Here is a 20,395-nt window from a genome sequence, read left to right as displayed (position 1 = left end):
TGGCAGTTTCTGAAATTGCTATCCTGGTAAGTGCATATATGACCTGAGCATTACTTTTCCTTTAATATCAAGAACATTTTACAGTTCCTTGCATTGCTGTCTAGTTAGAATAGCCAAATAGTCAGGTTAGGCCACTTATTCACAAGCCTTGGTAGTCTATAGAGAAGCAGATGAATGAAAAGCACATAGTGGAAACTTTTAGTTGTATACTGCTAGCCTAGCCATGTATCATTGCTGCAGGACTGGATGAACAAGAAGAGTCCTGACTGACACAGGGGAACTGTAGCATTTCCCACTCAGATGTGTTCAAATGTTTACACACAAGACCATCTATCCAAGGATGGTCTCTGTATGGGGGTAAAGTGCTATGGCCATCTAGTGGTAGACTGTTTTATTAGGCCTGGATAGTCTTGGTAACGAACTGTACATTTTACAGAATATATGTATGTGCACAAAATATCAGTTTTCTAAAGTAAAATAGCACAAAAGACTTTTAAATGCTAGGAAAACATGCATGCAGTTATTAAGAATGACACTTGTTTCTACTGAGCGCTAAAATATAGCAGTGATAGCACTACAGGACGGAGCATGGTATCATGGCACATGGACCTCGTGTTCTTTGCTGTATGAGACTGACTCCTACTTTAGAAGGCCTCCTCCTTCCCAGTGACAGTAACTTTGTCACTGTCTTCTAAGTAGGGGGGCAGGGGGGGAAATAAATCACCTGTTAACTTGATCATCCACCCAGTTTATAGTAACTTTGATAAATAAGAAGTCTTGAAAACATAAATTCCTTGACTGAAAATGGAGATAACTATAAGCACAAAGCTAGCAATCTTAATAAGGCACTAAATCTATCTATTAAGCCTGAAACCTGTTTGTATGAAAGGTTAATGAACAGGCTAAGGTTTATTTAAAATACTTTGAAGTATTTTATTTATTAATTCACAGAGAATATTTCCAAAGTTAGATTTTACTTTGATTGTGTTACTGTAAGAGATGTAAGAATTCTGCTATGTGCCTGGATAGTAACAAAACTGGGAACTGTGTTGAAGTTTATACGGTTAAAGTCACCATGACAAGCTGGCTGAATCATGGTACTTCTGCGTAGACTCCCACCAAGAATGAAGGTTGTGATGGGAAGTCAACTGCATTTGAAATCCACAAGCCTTAACTAGACATCTTCAAAGTGTTCAATGTCAATGCAAAAAGCAAGTACCTCGTACTCCACTTGTTAAAATTACCTGTGTCAGGTAAAATAGAACAGGAGTCACCATGTATCACTGAAAACAGCACTCTAACATGTAATATTATGTGAATAGCCAAATGTAGCCAGATCTTTTTTATTGGAGAAGAGACCATTTTCAAGATGCAAAATACCCCTACATGTTCAATAAATTTGTATCAAAGCAAATAAATAAAAAATCTTTACGTTATAACCCCACCAAATGTCTTCAATATGAGTTTCCTGTGAAGTATCCTAGAACCTCTACCAACAGCAGCAAAAAGATGCCTACAAAACTTCAGTTTCTAGCAAGTCCAGTCCTGCAAAAGAACATTCCTCATGGATGCAGAAGGGTTAAATATATATAGACAGTGAGATATGCCCACAAGCGTTCTTCTTGCTGAATAAATACATTTCTAAAGAAAAAATGAAAACCATTCTTCACTGGCAATACATGGCACACGTAACACCATCTTTTCAGTATATCTGATGGAAATAAATGCAACTGTTACCATGCTGTCAGGCAAGAAAGCTATGGTACTGTTGTCCCCTCTAATATATATGTTCTAAATATACGCTAAGAAAAATCAATTCTTCCGCCCAGTACCAAATGGGAAGTATTCAGGGAATTCATGAATAATTTTTAGTGCTTCATTGTAGAGTTCCAGATCTGAAAGAGGGCAAAGAAAATGGTTATGATGCATAAGCCAAGTTCCCCACAAGCAAATGACAGCATTAAAGCACTGCTTATTTTAAAGCAGTATAGCTGAGCATTCCCAGTCTCCCTCATCCTCCCCAGTTTTCCCCGAGGCAACAACACTCTCATTGCTTGCTTTCTGAAGGGTTATTTTTAGGCCTGCTAGCTGCACCATCACACAAGGTCCAGTGCAAGGCCAGAAGGCCGCAGTCAGGAGTGCAAGAATGATCAGACCATGGCAGCTATCTAGACTGGCTCCAGCTTCAAGTCAGTCCCTACAGTTTGACAGTAAACCAGTGTATTCTGTACAGAATTTTTCCCACGACACTCTTCTTTTCTACATTATACTCTGCATCTGGCAGCTTGAAGAAAGACCTTGTCTGTAAGAAAAGATAATCAGGCTCTCCCTTCTTACTGAAGAAGAGTTCTGAACCCAAAATGAATTTGTTATAATGTATATTCTTACTTACCAAATGGACTTTTATCTTCTCTGAACTGGACATATGACATGCACATGATGGTTGCCTGATTTGTTACTCTTCCCACTACCTCAAGAACTCCTGAGATCTCTTCATCTAGCTAGAAAACATACCAAATATGAAATTAGTATCACTAAATTAGCTGCTGTCTCTACTGCACAACACTTAAGATAGGAACTCTCCACAACTGACTGTTCATGACAGATTCTGTTCCATTTCAAACAATACAGTACTACTGAACAGCCCTGTCCCCCCTGCCACCCAAAAGTCTTGAGCCGCTTACAGATTTAGTAACAGCCAATTCAGTACTGACACAAAAAAAATATATGAAGAAGCATCAGAGGGAAGATGCTGGTTTATAAAACTCTGTCATTTTGTCACTGAACAGAGACTAATCTAGGACACAGACAGCAGAAGAATCCAGATTTTAACACATAGCATTCAAACCTGAGTAAACTATAGAACTCTGTAAGAGCTAAGGAGGTATCACGCATGCCAGAGAGCAGTTCCAGTATTCCAGATCCAGGAGGTATAATTGGAAATTATTAAGTAATCTGTCAGTAAGTGTTCAGAATACAAAGACCTTGACAATAACAAGGCTTTGGTTGAACGAGGGGAAAAAAAAAGGCTAAAAGTATTATCTTGCTCCAAAATCATATAGCTTGAATATGTTTTCTTTCTTTTTTAAGATACTAATTTTAAGAGTGCAGTACTATTTCAGTAATGTTCTTCCAATATCTAACTCTTACTTTTCACTTTCTAGTAAGTCTCCTGGAACACAGCAATAGATTCCCTCCCCTCCCCATAATTTTGGGGTTCTCTGTTGAAAGGAGAAACTACACACATGCAAACAAAGGAATCTATTAAAGAGGAAAAAAGTTAGAAAGCACTTTGATTAGCAAGTCTAGAAGTTCCTCCATTGACATTAGGCAAACCAGAGAGATGAACCTGGCATGTTTTTTCTGCATACACCAGTTTCTCCTACCGCAATGGAACACAGACTGTGAAGTGCCCAACACTGCAGTTATGCATTTATGAAATTCGACCATTTACTGTGTTATGCAAAGTTGTGAAATCGTTGGTCAGATGCTGACATCTTAAGTTTTAACAACCCAAGGCAGGAAACCTTTTCATGACCTCCAGAAAGAAAGAGTTAAGGTACAGGCAGAACTTGTAGGAAAGACGTTTTCTTTCAGTTTGAGGATGATGTCAGCAAGCTTAACATTTATAAGACAAAACTCTTTGCCAGATCAAACCGCATTTTTCATCAACAAGGAGAGGCTCCTGTCTTGAAAGTCAGAGAGTACCATGTGCAATTATTTCACATGGAAATGGTGAGATTTCTCAGCATTAAAGACTACACACATGGTCAGTTAAGCTAGAGCATTTGCCATCACAGTGAAAATAATTCTTTAATTACAACATTTGCTAGAGAAAATAAAACAAACTTAAAAGGCATAAGAGAATGTCAGGGCGTTATACCTTTAGTGGGACATGATAACAAAGGAAGCAGTACTTTTGTGCAGTAGTTATAAGCATATCTTATACCCATTGCATTAATTGCATGATTTTTAATTTTTTTAAGAAAGAATGCTTCAAGCTAATGATGAAGTTTACTGGAATGCTATGACAAGTGCTCTAAGAGGCTATAAAAATGTCAACTCAGAAACTGTTGAGAATACCATGTTCTTGGGGTTTTTCGACTACCTTCACAAAATATTCTGTTAGGCATATAAAGGCAATAAGAAAAAGGGAGAAAAAAGTGAAATTAAAGTAAAGCTAATATACGTAGTGGAATATATTACACTGTAAACAACGAATAGAGTAAGACAAAATAGCCAGACAGAGATCTGTCTGACAAGGAATGAGTTCTCTCTCTTAATACCACCTGAAAATTGATGAAGACCAAGGCAGTTCATGAATATGAAGACTGCAAGTTAGCTGGAAGATGTAAGAAGCAGAGGCAATGAAACATGGGTGGAAAAGGGAGAAACCAGGGATTATTTTTTTTTTCCTGACTAAAAACCCAATACACGTAAGTCGTGCAGGTTTCAGAAGGGACAAAACCTCAGGAATAAACAGATATTTTTTTTTTCCTGACTAAAAACTCGATACATGCAAGGCACGCACAGGTTTCAGAAATGACAAAACCTCCGGAATCCACAAGAGGCAACATCAAGTATTTCCAAAGTATTCCTTAACTTACAGGTTCGCTCAGCTCCACAGTCGTATGTTTTCCTTCTCCATCCGAAAGCACGAAAAGCTTCCCAGTAGGATGAATCTACAAAAGACATTAGCCCTGTGCGCTCAGAAGGCAGCTGTCAGCGTTACAGGTTTAGCCACCTCAACCAGAACTGCGCGGCAGGCCTTCCTCCGAAAGATCCGACCGTTGCGGCCGCCTCCCGCCCTGCCCCCGGCCTGACCGGAGCCGCCGGCCTCCCCTCGGGCCAGGCCGCGACGAGCTGCACCAGGCAAGGCGACAGCCTCCCCACACGGCGCCCCAGCCCGGAGCGCACCCCGGGGCAAGGCCCTACCCAGGCCGGCAGGGCAACTACCCCACCAAAGGCCCCGCGGCGCGGCCCCCAAAGGGCAGTAACCGACCGCCGGGCAGATCACGGACCTTCTCGACGCGGCCCACGAAGCAGACGGGCTGCCCGATGCGCTGCGCCAGGTGGCCGGTGGCGATGCGCGGCCGCGGCACCTCACCGATGTCCTCCATCCCGCCGCGGTTTCCCGCCCTTTGCGGTGGGGAGGGGCGACGTTGCCCCTGGCAACGGGGGGATTGGGAGGGCGGGGGAAAGCGCCGGGGCGGGATTTCCCCTTCGCCTGACGCGACCCGGAAGCGGAGGTGGAGGTTGGTGAAGCGGCGGCGGCGGCGGGGGCGGCATCGGGCGGCCGGGGCGGTGGGTGATGGCGGGGGGGGTCTCGCTGCTGCCGCGGCGGGGAGGCCGGCGGGGGGGTGGGGGCTCGCCCCGGGGAAGCCGGGGCTTCCCCGGGGCGAGCCCCCACCCCCCCGCCGGCCTCCCCGCCGCGGCCCGGCCGGCTCCTTCCAGCCCTATTCTGTCATTTAATCCTTTCCTCTTAAATCACCTCATACTTTCCCTCCCCTAACGGCCGTTTTCCCTCTCCCTTTAGATACTGGCTCCCCTCAGGTCACCGCTGCCCAAGCCAAGCATTCCCGTCACCGGTCTGTTAACCCATGCTTGTTTTACGGGCCGTAGTTGATACTCAAAACGTTGCGTGTTAACGGCGGCGATACCCAACGCATTTCCACAGGCGAAAGTGTAAATGGGGGGAGGAGTGTCTGGAGAGCAGCCCTGCAGAAAGGGATCCGGGGGTGCTGGCTGACAGCAGGCTCAATACAAGTCAGCAGTGTGCCCTGGCAGCCAAGAGGGCAAACCGCATGCTGGGGTGCCTCAAACACAGCACAACCAGCCGGTCAAAGGCGATTATGTCACTCTAGTCAGTCCTCACCTTGAGTACTGCGTGCAGTTCTGGGCCCCACAATTTAAGAAGGACGTGAAGGTTCTCAAATGCATCCAGAGGAGGGCAACAAAGCTGGTGAAAGGGCTGGAAGGGATGTCCTATGAGGAGCAGCTAAGGGCTTTGGGTTTGTCTAGTTTGGAGAAGAGGAGGCTGAGGGGTGACCTCATTGCTCTCTGCAGCTTCCTGGGGAGGGGAAGTGAAGAGGGGGGTGCTGATGTCTTCTCCCTGCGATCCAGTGACAGGACCCGTCGGAATGGTTCAAAGCTGTGTCAGGGGAGGTTTAGGCTGGACATTAGGAAGCATTTCTTTACAGAGAGGGTGGTCAAACACCAGAACCGGCTTTCTAGAGAGGTGATAGATGCCCCAAGCCTGTTAGTGTTTAAGATGCATTTGGACAATGCCTTTAATAATATGCTTTAGGTTTTGGTCAGCCCTGAAGTGGTCAGGCAGTTGGACTAGATGATCAATGTAGGTCCCTTCCAACTGAACTATTATATTAATTTCATTTCGCTTCATTTCATCATTAAAGAGCTTACGCTCAATCCCCAGGGTTAGAGTGACTGATGGACATAAGACAGAGCTAGCACTGGACGTGGCACTCTCACCACTTCTTGTCTTTTTCCGTGTGTTTTCCCCTACTGTCCCTTGCGTGGAGCGGTTCCTCCCAATTGCCCTTGCGGCAAAGGCGGCTAATGGTATCCTGGGCTGTGTTAGATATAGCATTGCCAGTGGGTTGAGGAAGGTGATCCTTCCCCTCAGCACTGGTGAGGCCACACCTGGAGCACTGGGTCCAAGTTCTGGGTACAAGAGAGACGTAGACATACTGGAGAGAGTCCAGCAAGGGCCACAGTGATGATTAAGGGACTGGAGCATCTTACATCTGAAGAAGGGCTGAGAGAACTGGGACTGTTTAGCCTAGAGAAGAGAAGGCTCAGGGGGATCTTATTAATGCATATATAAATACCTGAAAGGAATGTGCAAGGAGGACAGAGACAGGCTCTATTCAGTGGTGCCCAGTGACAGGACTAGAGGCAATGGGCACAAACTGAAACACGGGAGGTTCCCTCTGAAAATCAGGGAACACTTTTTTCGCTGTGAGAGTGACTGAGCACTGGCACAGGTTGCCCAGGGAGGTTGTGGAGTCTCCATCCTTGGACATATTCAAAAGCCATCTGGACATGGTCCTGGGCAACCAGCTCTAGGTGGCCCTGCTTAAGCAGGGGGTTGAACAAGACAACTTCCAGAGGTCCCTTCCAACCTCAGCCATTCTGTGTCTCTGTGATTTCCTTTCTGTTTCCAGGACCCCAGGACCAGTGTTTCAGGAAATACTTGGAAAAAATCTAACTCTGCTCTGGCTTAAAAGGGCGATCCCAACACTGCCTGTGTGCTGGCTGACTCTTCTAACCAGCTGCAGGCTAGTTCAGCTTGCTAACCAGCACAAAGTGGTTTTTGTTAGTTGGCTCGGTTAGTGTCGTGATGGCTTGGCAAGCTGAACCAGCTACCACCAGAAGCTATGCGCAACCAGCATGTGGCCAGGAAGGGGAGTGCTGTGGGGTTATATCTTCAGTGGGGCGTAGCTGGTTGTCATCTCCTGGGTGTCACTATGCCATTCACCTTTTCAGTAGTTTATTTGCAAGAGAATATCCTCATCTCCTTAGCATATCTTCAGATATTTTAAAGGAGAGATCTCATAAAGGTAACAGTTGGAGCAAGATGCAGCAAGCTGCTGCAGAGTGGCTCTTCTAGGGCTATTTGTCTGCCACGTTTTAAGGGTCAGCTATTAGAAAAACATGTTGTAGAAGTTCTTACAAATACGTGTCTGTATCATGCTTAGCAGCTGTTGAAGGTTTGCAGTCAGAAGATAACTGCAGGGAAAGAAGTAGGTTTCAACCTACTGAGTATTGTATCTAATAAGCACCTAGCTTTCTATTTTAGCATTTTCTATCTTCTTCAGGGTTTTGAATGTTGACATCAGTTTGAATACTGTTATTTCACTCCTGGCTTTGCCTTTGTCACCTATGCTTTTATTGTCTGACTGGATTGTGGTTGATTCAGCATCTTTGAGCATTTTATACTATGGTAATTTGAGCTGCATAGTTCTTGGTATTTCTGCTTCCCTTAAATTTTATGAAAACTTTAAATAGTCACATTTTATGTAAGTAAAAAAGTCTTTGTTAGTGTTTTGTTACATGTATATCCCTGTTTTGTGTTTGTGTTTCTCTTGACACTTACTTTCCTTTCTTCTCTTTTCAAGAATCACAGACTAAAGTAATTTGACTAATATTAATGCCAGATAAAAGAAATGATACATCGGGTTTTTTTTTCTTCTTTACATAGTAACTTACATTAGGCCAAAAGCTTTTAAACTGTTCTTTTGGTGTCACAGAGAAATCTTTTCAACATGCATGTTCTTGACTCTTAAATTGGTTGTTTTCATGTCATAAGCAGGGCTGTACAGGGCTGTAAACATCTTGTTCCTTTTCTGATTGCTGCTTTATTGGTGAATTACAGCAGATGCTAGTTTGGAAGAGAGAATTGCTCTGATGCTGTTTTCTCCTTCCATAGATTATATAGCTTAAACTGCTAGACGTGAAATTATTCTGGTTCTTTTTTTGACGTCAGTTTTGAATATTGTTCTGACCTTATTTCATCATTTATGTAATTACTGGCAGTGCCACTGCAATTCTGCTTTGCTGTGTTCCTGGGCATCCCCTCTTTTTCTTAGTCTGCATCATTTGTGTTTTTAATATTAAATTACCCTTCTCCTCCTGTCACTTGTGAACATTCAGGAAAAAACTGAAGAGTAATGCTAAATATGCTAGGATCTTCATTGTATAGAAAAATTTTATTGGATTTAACGTATTGGTTTGGCTCAAAGGTCACTCATACTTCTTGTTGAAGGAGACTAACAAAATGCAGGAGGAATAAATTAACCCCTTTGTGCAGCTCTGTAACTCATCTTTGTCCAATCCCACGTATGTTCTCAGAGCCTCATAGAAAGACAAAATATTTTTTGCAGCCTCACAGAATTGCTGTAGTTCACAGTTGATTACTTGCTAATGACTGAAGTGGTGCCAAAAGCATTATTCTTAACTATCAGCGATTGAGATTGGAGAAAGAAAAAATTGTGTTCACTTTTTAGTGAGGGGGAAACATGAGGAGAAGGGAATTGCATATTCCTACCAAGGGAGATTTTTATCTTTAGGCAGTGAATTCAATTTCAGGTCTCCTATAGAAATAAAATTAATCCCATCTGGAAAGGAAAAGTGCTGTGCTATATAGCAGAAATTACTGCAGGAACATGGTGCTATCTCTGAATGGCGGGTGTATTTTCTGTGATTTTGTGCTGACAGCTTTTGAAAAAAATCCCGCAACTGAGAGCTTTTTTTCTTGAGTCTCTGTGACTATTGCAGCCAGGTCCACAAACTTCAAATTTAATTTTTACTCTGAAATGAAACTTGTGTGGAAACTGGTTGTTCTCAGCTTTCGTTGACTGAAACCTCATCTTATCTACAAGTAGTAAAACTCCAGCCTGATTCTGCAAGTGCTTAAACTGTGTTCTTATCTTCAAGAGCAGGAGTGTTTCCATTCAGCTCTGTGTTTCTTTGTTGGACAGGGGCTTTGTTCTGTTTTTAACATCTAATTCAAGAAATTTAGTGGTTGCATTTCCCGTTGCTGGAGAGATTTATGTTTACTTTTGAAGTTCCACAGTTGATAAAATTCTTAAGAGAGCAAATATCACAAATGTCCCCACATTGCCTGTCTACAGCTTTTCCTTTACCTATGGCATACTGTATATAGCTCTACTTCTTGTTTCTGTGCCCCCCTTCTATTTTCTTAGTTGTTCTTTGTTATTTAGTTTAAACTTAATATTGTGTCCAGCAAAGGTACTAAAATACTGCGACTAGTAGTTGTAAGCTCCTTCCTCCACATCAGTTATGCAGACCTGAGATCTGCAAGCACAAGTTTTGTTTCGAAGTGGTGAACACCCAGAGAAGGAAACCGCCTCACTAAGCACATTAGTCTTTTAAATAATTGGATACCTTACCACCTCCCCAACATTCACAATCACAAAATACAACATGCTATTTTCCTACTGCTGGACCAGTGGTTTTAACAGCATAAGAACTTGAGGCCTGAGCTTAAGGGGACTTTAGTTAGCTTTGTTTGTTTTTCTGCTTCAAGCAAAAGGATGTGTGGGGTTTTTTTGTTTTGTTGTTTGAGAAATACTGCTGGCAGTGGAATTAAGTTAAAGCTACTTCAGAAACTGAAAGCTACATGTATGTAGGTAAGATGAATTTTGGGGATTTTAGAAAAAATTGGGATAGCAAGGCTGCCTTCTGTCAATGAAAGAAAAAAAAATCTAGTATGTGAGCGTGCTTGTAACATTAATTTGGCTAGATCAAATTGTACTGATTGTTAATTTACTCTGAATTGAAATGTCTGTTGTCCTTTAAGCAGTGAAGTTTAGGTATGTTAAATATGCAGGATTTAAAAAATGACAAATGCATGGTTTCCTATACAACTCTTTTGTGCCACATATACACTGATTAAGATGCTTTTCTTTGTGCAAAAAAGAAGGGAAGGGGAACACAATGTGGTAGAGCTGAAAACTGTACAATAATGCAGATGGATCTCAAAGAGAAAAAAATGTGACTGGAGCAACTGCAGCTCTGGCACCTAAAGTGGCTGACTGGAATCTGAGCCTTTACCAAAGCTATCTGTAAGATTTTACACATCAAGTTGATTTTGCTTCTTGTTGTTGCACACTTAGGATGAAGGTAAAATTGCATTTTAAACTGTTCCACAACTGCCTCTCCTTCATACATCATTGGAGCAGAAACCTGACTCTTGAGCATTACAGCACAGGTTTTTACCACTTGAGCTATGGGACTGACAACCCTAATTGGTAGCAGGAGAAGACTTATTCCCCGAGGGCTGAAAAAGGAATATGCTGCTGGCGCCATGTGTTGAGCCTGGGTGTGGGGGAAGGTAAGGAATAAATGAGATAATTTGGAGTTTCTACTGTGTAATCTCCACAGAACTGGAAATACCAGTATTTCACATGGTAAGGTAGGAAAACAAGCAAAAAGGAATAAAGTGCAGATAAGTAACATGTTTTTAATTACTGCATACCTGGGATTGGATGGTTTGTTTTGTTCTTGTGTACTTCAGTGTAGTTTATTTGGTTGCTATAAATTGCACTGTGTCAGCATAAGCAAGAAGTAGCTGGCCAGCCTGCGGGGTATTCAGTCTTTAAGTCTCAGGTATCAGTCCACAGTTTGAATTGTTGCTGCTTTTGCTGTGTTCTATTTATACACTGTTCCTGAACGCCAGTGCTTACACTTCCTGTATGGGACTTTCTGTGATCTGGAGTATGGAAGTGTTTGCTATTGCTTGTAACAGCAGAGTGAGAGGCAGTTTATATTGGGTGAATAGTCAGTGCTGATTGTGCAGTTAATTGTTACGGGTCACTGGCTACGGCAAAAAAAAGTCTTGCTTATGGTACCATGAATATTTGGGTGGTAACGGAGGAATTGTGGCAAATAATTAATCCAGGATTTCTACCTTTCTTTCTTTCTTTTTTTTTTTTTTAAATCCAAACACTCCATGGTAGCACTCTTCTCTCTTTCCCACCTTCTAAAGATTCTTCTTTGTTAAATTTAGTGTGAAATAATGTTATCAAAACGTGGCATTGTACACCTCTTTTCTTTAGACTGGACTCCTTTCCTCTGCTGGAGGTGTCTATTAGATGTTGCTATCGGTTTGTCAGTCCCTTCTCCTTTAAATGTTGGTGTCTGCAAAATGAATCAGGATTCTGCCCCTCAAACTCTACTTCAAACTTGAAATTACATTATTCCACTTTTCCCAATTTTATATTGGTATTTTAGTAGAGAAGATCTTCACATGCCTTTCTTTGAACCTTCCTTTCTGCATTTGGCACACAGTGTGTTTCAGCCAGATCACAGCCTGCTCCATAGGTCAGCATTGTCCAGTGGTCCGAGTTCAGCCCTCAAGGGCTGGAGCTGAGTGCACCTTCAAGGGGTGACTGCTGCTGTGGTGCCTCTTTCCTTTTCTCATTGTCCTAGCGCTACGGACAGAGCTGCTGTTGCAGGAGAAGGCTGGGGAGACTCTCGGTTGCTGTGTTCAGTGGTGCCAGTTAGGTAGAAAGTAGGTGGTGGTACATTGGTAGCCATCTCAATAAACTGAACCTGTGAATACGTGCTTTGTGTAGTTCTGTTGGTTGTTCTTCACAAGAGTGACGCTTCCCTATAAAGCTTCTCTTATAACTTTTCTTGGAAGAAGAGAAACTTCGTTGAGTCTACATCTTAAAGTTCAGAATAATTAGAGGATTTGCTTAGAAGAATGTTTCATGATGTATCCATGTTTATGGGGTGGTTCATAGGACTTAATTTTGTAAAAGCTGGTCCAACTGCCTATCTTTTGGCTAATGCTTGTGGGGTTTTTAATATGAATTCGTCCTTTTTAAGCTATTCAGAATTGCTTCTAGGTAATCTTCCAGTCTTGAGAGAGAATAGATACTGAGCATAATCTTTTGCAGTTAATGTTTTTATCCCACTGCTTTCTTTGTTTTGTCCTAGCTGTTGCGAACTCAGAGTTCTTAGCTGCTTTGGAAGATTCTTTTAATGAATTACTGTTATGAAAAATTTGCAACATATGATTTTGTTGCAGTTTCTTTTAAGGGGATCAGTGGTAGCTGTTAATCAAATACACCCAAGTGTTAAGCTGTCTCTAAGACCGCAAACTGGAAAAATGAAAATAGATACTATGCTAATACTGTAGGGGTGGATGGGTTGGTCTGTATAATTGATGCACAGACACTTAAGACTGAAAATCTCTAGTGCAATTTGCTTCATTCAAGTATTCCTGCATTATAAAGCTGCATTTTCTGTAGGAGCATGTTATGGGCTTCAAAGTTGAGATGCTTTAGAACTAACTCTGATGAGAAAGTTTGTGTAACAACAATTCAAAGTAGCAGAAAAATATGGAAACGTGCTGGATAAATGCTGAAGGGAGCTTCCTTATTTCCTTTAGAATGGTTGAAGGTGTTTTTTTTTTTTTAATGGTTCCACTCCATTCATAACTTTATAGAAAAGCCTTTTATACTTTACTCCCTTTTTGCCTGTAGAAGTCAATTGCTACATCAACAAGGTAATCTGTCTGAGATACAAAAGCCTGGTATTTCAAATCTGGTAATAAAGATTAAGCTGTAATATCATGCATGTGGCCTTTGGCATGGTGTGAACTTCTTATGGTAAATTCTGTTATATTTATTTAACATGTTTTGTCTTCATTTTAGATAACAACTAAGAAGAGGAAAAAAAAAAGGAGGCTATGTTCAGCTTCTTCCGGAAAAGTCAAGATTCAAAGAAGGTTACAGTGCCAGAGAGAGAAGCAGATGGATTTGTTATTGTGGGTAAGTGGGCTTCTGTATAAAGTGCATCTGTAAGTGATTCTTATCATCTCTGAAATGTAAAAATTTCTTTGAGATGCTTAGACCAAATGAAATATTAAGAGAAGCCATGATAAAAATTGTTCAGAATTCTTACTTTTTCTGAAGGAGTTCATATTCTTAGTCTCATCATTTGGACTAAATAGCTGACATTTTATTTACATAGGTATGAACTCTTACTCAAGAGCGTTGAAAATATAGTTTCTTATTTTCCTCTCATACTGTGAGCAAGGAGAAATTATGACCTTACAAAACAAGAACGTTCAAAGCTGGGGCTTCTAGCTTTATGATTAGAGTAGTGGGAAGAGAATACCTTATTGCAGTTGTTCAAGGACTGGGTTTTTTCAGGTTCCTTCCTTTTAGTGTTACCCCCAAAGTCTCTTTATATTAGAAACCAAGAAACATCTGTGTATTTCTAGTCACATGGCAAATGCAGATGAAAATTAAGCAGTTTAGGGTTTTCAAAGTCTTTTTGTTATTCAAAAACTAATCCGAAGTCTACTTACCTGTGAACTGGCTAAATTTGCAGCTTTAGTCAAGCTCTTTCAAAGTCTTGTAGCATGGCTCAAGCATGCAGAAAATAATTTATTGCTATCATGCTGTAACTGATGCTTTTCTTTTTCCTCTCTTGAAAATTTGTGTTTTCCTCCTTGTAAATCTGTCATCATCAATATTCAGATTCTGCTGCTCTGATTTACTGACTTGTTCTTATCAGGAGTCTTACAGTGTTTCTCTATTTAAGTGTTACTTGAGCATTTTCAAGTCACAAAAGCCTCTAGATTATCAAAGTCTAACAATATGAGAGACTATTGGAACTCTTTCTGAGAAGAACTTACTTATATTTTTTGTAATAGTTCTCCATTAAAATAAATCTGGTTTCACATCTGTCACTCTGTTGTCATGTTTAATGGTTGCCTTCCACTAGATTTGTTCATCTGCACTGGTTTTGATAGCTACATCAAATCACTCTAGCACTTGCATTGTGGAAGGGTCAAAGAAGACGCATTGTTGTCCCCAAAAAGTCTGGAGACCATTTAGAGTTTCGAATTCTGTAACAGGCAGAGAGTTCTGCACCCAAACGTTGCTTATGTCCCACAATTGCTGGTCCTGATTCTGCATTCAGTTGAGCTTCATTCCTTTTTCCCAAAATGCTGTCAGTGTTTATTTAAACTTTGTTCATATAAATTCATGTTAAATTAATCTATTAAATATAAATTTAAGGACTATAAATTTTGCTTGAATCCTCTCTTATTTTATTTCTATTTATTATTATTTTTTGCTCAGACAGATGTTAATTTAGCAAACTGCAACAAAATGGACTGTAATTTCATCTTGGCTAACTTTTACTGGGCAAAAGAATTGCCGTCAACCTTGTCAGTGGAGCATATGCTAAATGGATGTAGTTGCAGAATTATAGGTCAGCACTGAAGCAGATGCTTATCTAGAAGTTTTGTTTGTCTAGAAATAGTGGCAGTCCAAAAAAAAAAAAAAAGCCAAAACAAACCACAACACCTAGCTATTCTGCTAGTTCTTTATTACCCTGATGGGAGGTTCTGAAGCTTTTTTAAACTTAGCTGTAAAATATTCTAGAATACCAGCACTAAATGTCTTTAACAAATCTCAGTAGGATTATAGGACCGTTAGTGTGAATACTGCTGTAGGCAGTGAACACTCTTGAAGGGAGCGAGAATTTAATTTCTTATGTTTTAAGTTCGTTCCTAAACCCAGTCTTTCATTCAGAGCAAATAAGAACAAAAAGCCTAGTTCGCTGATATACTGTGGACATGAGAGGAAGTGCTTTGCTTTTCTTTCCTGGAGGAAAAAAAGAGGAAAAATACATCCTCAAGGGACACTTGCTCCTGATTTCCACTGTCGTGGTCAGGAGAGCTCGTCTATCACAAATCCTTTGCAAGATTGTTCACATGATGCACCACTGATAAGGGCAACCAGGAGTCTTACTGGAAGTCTGAATGAGACTTACCAAGGAAGAATCAAATGCCATGTCCATTAAATTACAAAGAAATCTATTCAGTAATGTAGTGAGAGTGCTGAGCATCACAATTAAATGTAGATAATTGTGATTTTCCTAACAATATTTAATTATTTTAACCTCTTTCTGTATCTCATCTGATATTTGAAAAAGAGGGAAGAATGTTCAACACTTGATTGAGAAAGATCCACCAGAGCTATCACCCTGTCAAATCCTGAGGGGTTTTTTTTTCTATTTTTTCATAACTCCTCCAAGTCCTGTTATATATTGCTATATTTTAAATCTACCTTTACTTGTAGAATATCAGTACATTTGGAATTTCAATATCTGAATTCCTATTCTGTGACTAGAAAGATGACTCATAAAAACACTGGAAGCAACAAAAACAACTTTGCAGCATAGTAGCTGAAAGAAATTATTTTAGCTTTGGGGGCACATACTGCGTGTGTGGGAGTCAAGAACAAAGAATTCATAATTCACTCTCTACAAAATAAATATAAAATGTTATTTTCTACCAGGGACTAAAGCATTTTTATGTCTAACTATGAGTTCACTTACTTTCCAGATACTGGTCATCTCATCTGTTCATGAAGGTGTAAAAGTAGTGTTTGTTCTGTAAAAGCAGAACTGTTATTCTAAAAAGGGAATAGAGGCTTATGAAATGCGCACAACACGTGATTGGTTTTGATGAGTGAATCAATTGCAGAAATAAGAAAAATGTTTCAGGGGTTTGCCTGATCATCACAAATTGTTTTTAAAGTTAACATTCTGAATGACAGAATTCAGAAAATGAGTAAGTTTTCAGTTAGCTTGGGGATCTTGAAGAGTAGTTCTTAAGGAATTTCTCATGTTTTGTGGCTTTTGGCTTTTGTAATATAAAATAAATTCCAGCCTACCATCCATTCCTACTGTTGCTAGCCACAGAGAAGACAGATCAGTGCTAGCATTTTGGTTTGGCACAAAGCTAAAAATCTCCCATCAGATCTCAGAGATGCATATGACTGGTAGTCCTAATCTCAGTATAAGATCAGGAATTGAAAAACTGAGACAGCAGTGCTGCTTCCCATGTGCGTTTGGCAAGGTCAAAAACTCAGCAAACGTCCACATGGTGCTGATGGTTCCACTGGGGTGGGTGGTGAGTGTTTTTTGTTTGAAGATAACTAAGATATCATAGAATCATAGAATGGTTTGGGTTGGGAGGGACCTTCAAAGATCATCTAGTCCAGCCTGGCTGCCATGGGCAGCGACATCTTTCACCATATCATGTTGTTCGGAGCCCTGTCCAACCTGACTTTGAACACAACTTCTCTGGGCAGCCTGTTCCAGTGTCTCATCACCCTCATTGTTAAAAAAAAAAAAAAAAAAAAAGACGAAATAATTTGTCACAGAATATTGTTCTGTATGTGCTCTTTAAAAAATACTGCTAAATGTTAATTTTGTTTTCAGGTTTAGTTTAAGATGCTGATGTGCAGGGTCTTGGTTACATTTCCAGAAAAATCTGAAGTAAGCCAGTGTGAGGGAGCAGCAAGTGCTGGTGGCTCCACCTGGCAGGTGAGCCTGCAGCCAAGCAAGGGCGCCAAGAGGGCAGGGGCTTGGGCAGAGACCTCACCCAGGAGGAGTGCGGTCCCACCCTACCTGAGCAAGGACAACAGAGCAGGTCTGGCGATGGTGACCAGGGTCAGCCGAGAGTCCAGCGATTGCCAGACAAGTCAGCAGGGATGAGGCAGATCAGAGGCCAGGCCAGGAAGTCAGGTCAGGGTTGGGGTTATCAAGGTGCACGGGCAGGCACAGGCATCCCTGCAGGGTGGCTTGGGCAAGGACCAAGAACCTGGGATGAGGCTTCTCCCGCTGCTCTTTGCCTGGATCCTGATGGACGTGCTCAGGCTGCACTGTATCAGTGCTGGCTGTGGGCATGGACAGCCAAACGCCTGGGGCTGGGTGCACCTGAGGTGGTGTGCTTGGGGCCAAACAGCCAGGATGGTTGTGTTGTCTCTCACTAGTGTCTGGAGGCAGCACGGTTCTCTGAGGAGCTCTTGATCTTGAGCCTTTGGCCATGCCTGAGTGCAACTCTGCTTTGCTTACTTTTAACTTGTGTTTTAAAGACCGATATGTTTCATGGATTTAAGAGTTGTTGGGTTTTGTTTGGTTTTCTCTCAGGGATCTTTTTATGTTGTAAATTGGAATGGAGTAAATGGCTTCAAGAAGCAGCTCAGTTGCTGGTGCTGATAAACCTGATTTGTAAACGTACGTAACTTCTGTTTCTTCCTTGAGCTTAGGACAGCTTTCTGTTTCAGTTTTTTAGACTTAAATTTTCAATACTGACCAATGGCTATTGTTTCAGAGGTCTGCTCGCAGCCTCAGGTGCAGATCTCTTAACAGGTGGTAGGGAGTATTGTTATTGACTTATAGGGAGCACTTAACTGTCACCTGAAGGTTGTTTTCTGAGATTCAGCAATTTTGCTGTAGAGTTTTTCAAAGTTTCAAGAGTAAGTACCCAAGGAAAAATGGACAGGCACAGGATTCTCATCAGAGTGGAGTGACTGCCACAGATGCAGGGAGGCTGTGGCCATGGTGAGAAGGGTTGGCAGGAATTTTATCTTGAAGATATACTCCTCTTCTGTAAACCTCCCTTTTTCCTACTGTGCTTTACTAGATCCTTGGAGGCCATCTAGAACTAGTCAGCAAATTTTGGATTAACACTTATTTGCTATGCTTCTCACTGTTGGAGCAGGCATGATTTTTGCCTGTTATATTTCCTCTCAAGAGAACATAAATAGTCATAGACATAAGAAATTAAGTGTTTTGAAATCTCTTCTCAATTAGGACAAGGACTCGTGGTATTTAAGTGAGTCTTGGATCTGTCACGTTAACCAACATGTACCTTCTGTTTCAATGCTAATGTCTGCAGAGAAGGAGCTCTACAGAACAAATGTGGTCAGGCTTGCACCATCTAAAACCTCACAGAAATGGAGGTAGGAACTACTATTTTTCATCCTGTGAGGTGAAATACAGTATAAGGCAAATATTTATTTCTTATTAAGAAAGTGGAAGAGAACTGGTATTAGATGAAAGGTGGAAAGTTCAGGATTTTTTTTTCGAGAAGCAAGGTGTTGTAGAATTCATCACCACCACATGCTGTGACAAAGTCAGGAACCTAATGGAATGCAAAAAGAGTACACAATGAATTTGATAAATAACGATAGATGATAGCAGATATTCTTATCTCAAGATTTTGATGGTCAGGTATGACTTAAAATACTAAGCCAATCTCTGCAAGGCATTCGAACTTTGGCTTTATCTTAAATGAGGTACTTGAACCTTCCTCTGATGTATTTGGTATATATATTACTGAGTTAATTCAGTATTGTAATTCCTTTGTATGGGATCATCCTCATCTGTAGGCAGGAGCATCCTCACTTAGCTGTGAGACTGAAAAGTATGATTTACAGCCAACTGAATGTTTCCCTTTGTTAACTGCAGTTATATTGCAAAACAACATCCTTAACAAATTGGGACATCTTCTGTACTGAAGATGTAAAAAAGTAAAATGATCAACACAAGTCAGTCTTTAGTTTTGGAAATCTTGAGTGTTCTTCTGAAGACCAATTTTACATATACTTGTTCCCCTCCGACTCCCCATTTCTGTTTTGCCATTAATGTATTCTGCACGTAGGTAGTTGTGGGGGTACTTTTTATTGTGGAAGGAAGAATTGGATAAATTGTGTATTTGAATTAAGGGACACCCTCACTGTCACCCAACATGTAACAAGGTCTTGCAATAAGATCCTTACTGTTTCCATATTTATCTTAGTAATACAAATCTCTACATATATTTTGAAGATCTCCTTAAATGTTTGCTTCTGAGAGAAATGTGCAATTTTAAAATCACCAGGAGTGAATCTGTTATGAAAGGGAAATTTAATATACTGATCCTCCCAAATCAAAGGACTACCCTCATACTAGTTTATTACCGCAATTCAAATAGTTTTTTGGTTTCTTCCCTCTCCGTACACACCTCAAAGATTAAATGCATCAAGAGATTTGTAAAATCTTAGTGTTACTGCTGCTGTTTGTTTTCCAGGAGTCAGTAGTAATGTGTAGTAGATGCCTGTGAATCTTTACATTGTTTTCTCATTAATATTTAAGGAACTTTTAGCGGTGTTAGTAAGGAAGGCTGGGCTGCTGCAGTGTTTTAAAATATACTATTACATTAAAGAAATGCACAAGGCTTTGTGCCAGTTGGCAAAAAACAATGTCTCAATGTCCTTTCACTTTCTGCATCAATGGGCTTGTATTACGTGTTTTTTTTATATAACAGTAAGTGCTTATGTAGTTATTTCCAACCTTGCAGTTTTCGAATAACTAAGCTACTATTTCATTATGTTGTTTAAGTTTAAAAACATTTAATACTAACTTTATAATAATCTGAGATTTGGGGAAATCTTTCAGTGTTTTTATCTAAAGAATACTATATACATATCAGCCTGTGCCACTGTAAGTGAACAATTTTGATGCACAGCAAGAAGTTACTGTATAAAGTGACCTGTTTCTTGAAGTGCTTCTTTACGGGTTTTATACTTAAAAATCGTTAGTAACTCATTTGGGCATTGAATTTTACAGTCAGAGTTAACTGAAAATGGAGGAGGAGGAATTCAGAAGAAACAGTCCTCTGCTGTTACTGATCCTTAGTTGCATAAGGAGGTAATGGCTACCCTTCATTCAGTAATGAAGTCAAACTAATCCTCTTGGGTACTGATTTTGCACAAAAACAAACTGCGTTTTTCAGTAGTACCGCTAGATGGGGATTTATCTTGTATTCAAGAGTTGTAGGGCTTTTCTCTCTCCCTTTCATGCACACACACACACAAAGTGGAGTAGTAGTAATTATCAGTACACCATTTTATTAGACTGTAGGTTTTCGACAGATTTATAAAAAGCTTTTTAAAGCCTAATATCAAATCTATAATGGCATTCCAACCTAATAAAAATAATGAAGCTTGAAATGTTGACAGCATGTATCTAGATGTTGGCTTGTAATTCCTTC

The 20,395-nt window shown here is 40.7% G+C and overlaps 2 protein-coding genes across 4 annotated transcripts in view; one reads left to right on the top strand and one right to left on the bottom strand.

Annotated features, from left to right (window-relative positions):
* Positions 1-1,310: 1,310 nt before the first annotated feature.
* On the bottom strand, positions 1,311-5,198 carry RPA3 (replication protein A3). Its single transcript, XM_069774576.1, has 4 exons — positions 5,022-5,198; positions 4,608-4,682; positions 2,393-2,501; positions 1,311-1,895 (listed from the first exon to the last, which is right to left on the bottom strand). Exons 1-4 carry the CDS (start codon positions 5,118-5,120, stop codon positions 1,813-1,815), a joined length of 366 nt encoding a protein of 121 aa, XP_069630677.1. The 5' UTR covers positions 5,121-5,198; the 3' UTR covers positions 1,311-1,812.
* Positions 5,159-20,395, top strand: part of UMAD1 (UBAP1-MVB12-associated (UMA) domain containing 1) — a 112,660-nt gene continuing 97,423 nt past the window's right edge. For 2 of the 3 annotated variants that reach the window (XM_069774564.1, XM_069774539.1), the window contains exons 1-2: positions 5,159-5,255; positions 13,209-13,325. In XM_069774564.1, coding sequence (XP_069630665.1) covers positions 13,244-13,325 — 82 coding nt within the window. In that variant the 5' untranslated portion in view covers positions 5,159-5,255; positions 13,209-13,243. Of the gene's footprint in view, positions 5,256-10,661; positions 10,880-13,208; positions 13,326-20,395 lie in introns of those variants that run through there. The other variant, XM_069774545.1, reaches the window with a different exon arrangement.

Source organism: Haliaeetus albicilla, chromosome 2 (assembly GCF_947461875.1).
Source record: "Haliaeetus albicilla chromosome 2, bHalAlb1.1, whole genome shotgun sequence".
NCBI classification, from domain to species: Eukaryota; Metazoa; Chordata; class Aves; order Accipitriformes; family Accipitridae; genus Haliaeetus; species Haliaeetus albicilla.
Note: the sequence above shows the minus strand (reverse complement) of the source record. Positions and strands in the feature narration are given on the sequence as shown.

What these genes read in the sequence shown, in the direction of transcription:
- RPA3 (XM_069774576.1), bottom strand. Translation starts at nt 5,120, where the DNA reads ATGGAGGACATCGGTGAGGTGCCGCGGCCGCGCATCGCCACCGGCCAC. An exon ending in CTGTGGAGCTGAGCGAACCT is followed by an intron (nt 2,502 to 4,607) that starts GTAAGTTAAGGA and finishes TATGTTTTCTAG; the next exon opens with CTAGATGAAGAGATCTCAGG. An exon ending in AGAAGATAAAAGTCCATTTG is followed by an intron (nt 1,896 to 2,392) that starts GTAAGTAAGAAT and finishes GCCCTCTTTCAG; the next exon opens with ATCTGGAACTCTACAATGAA.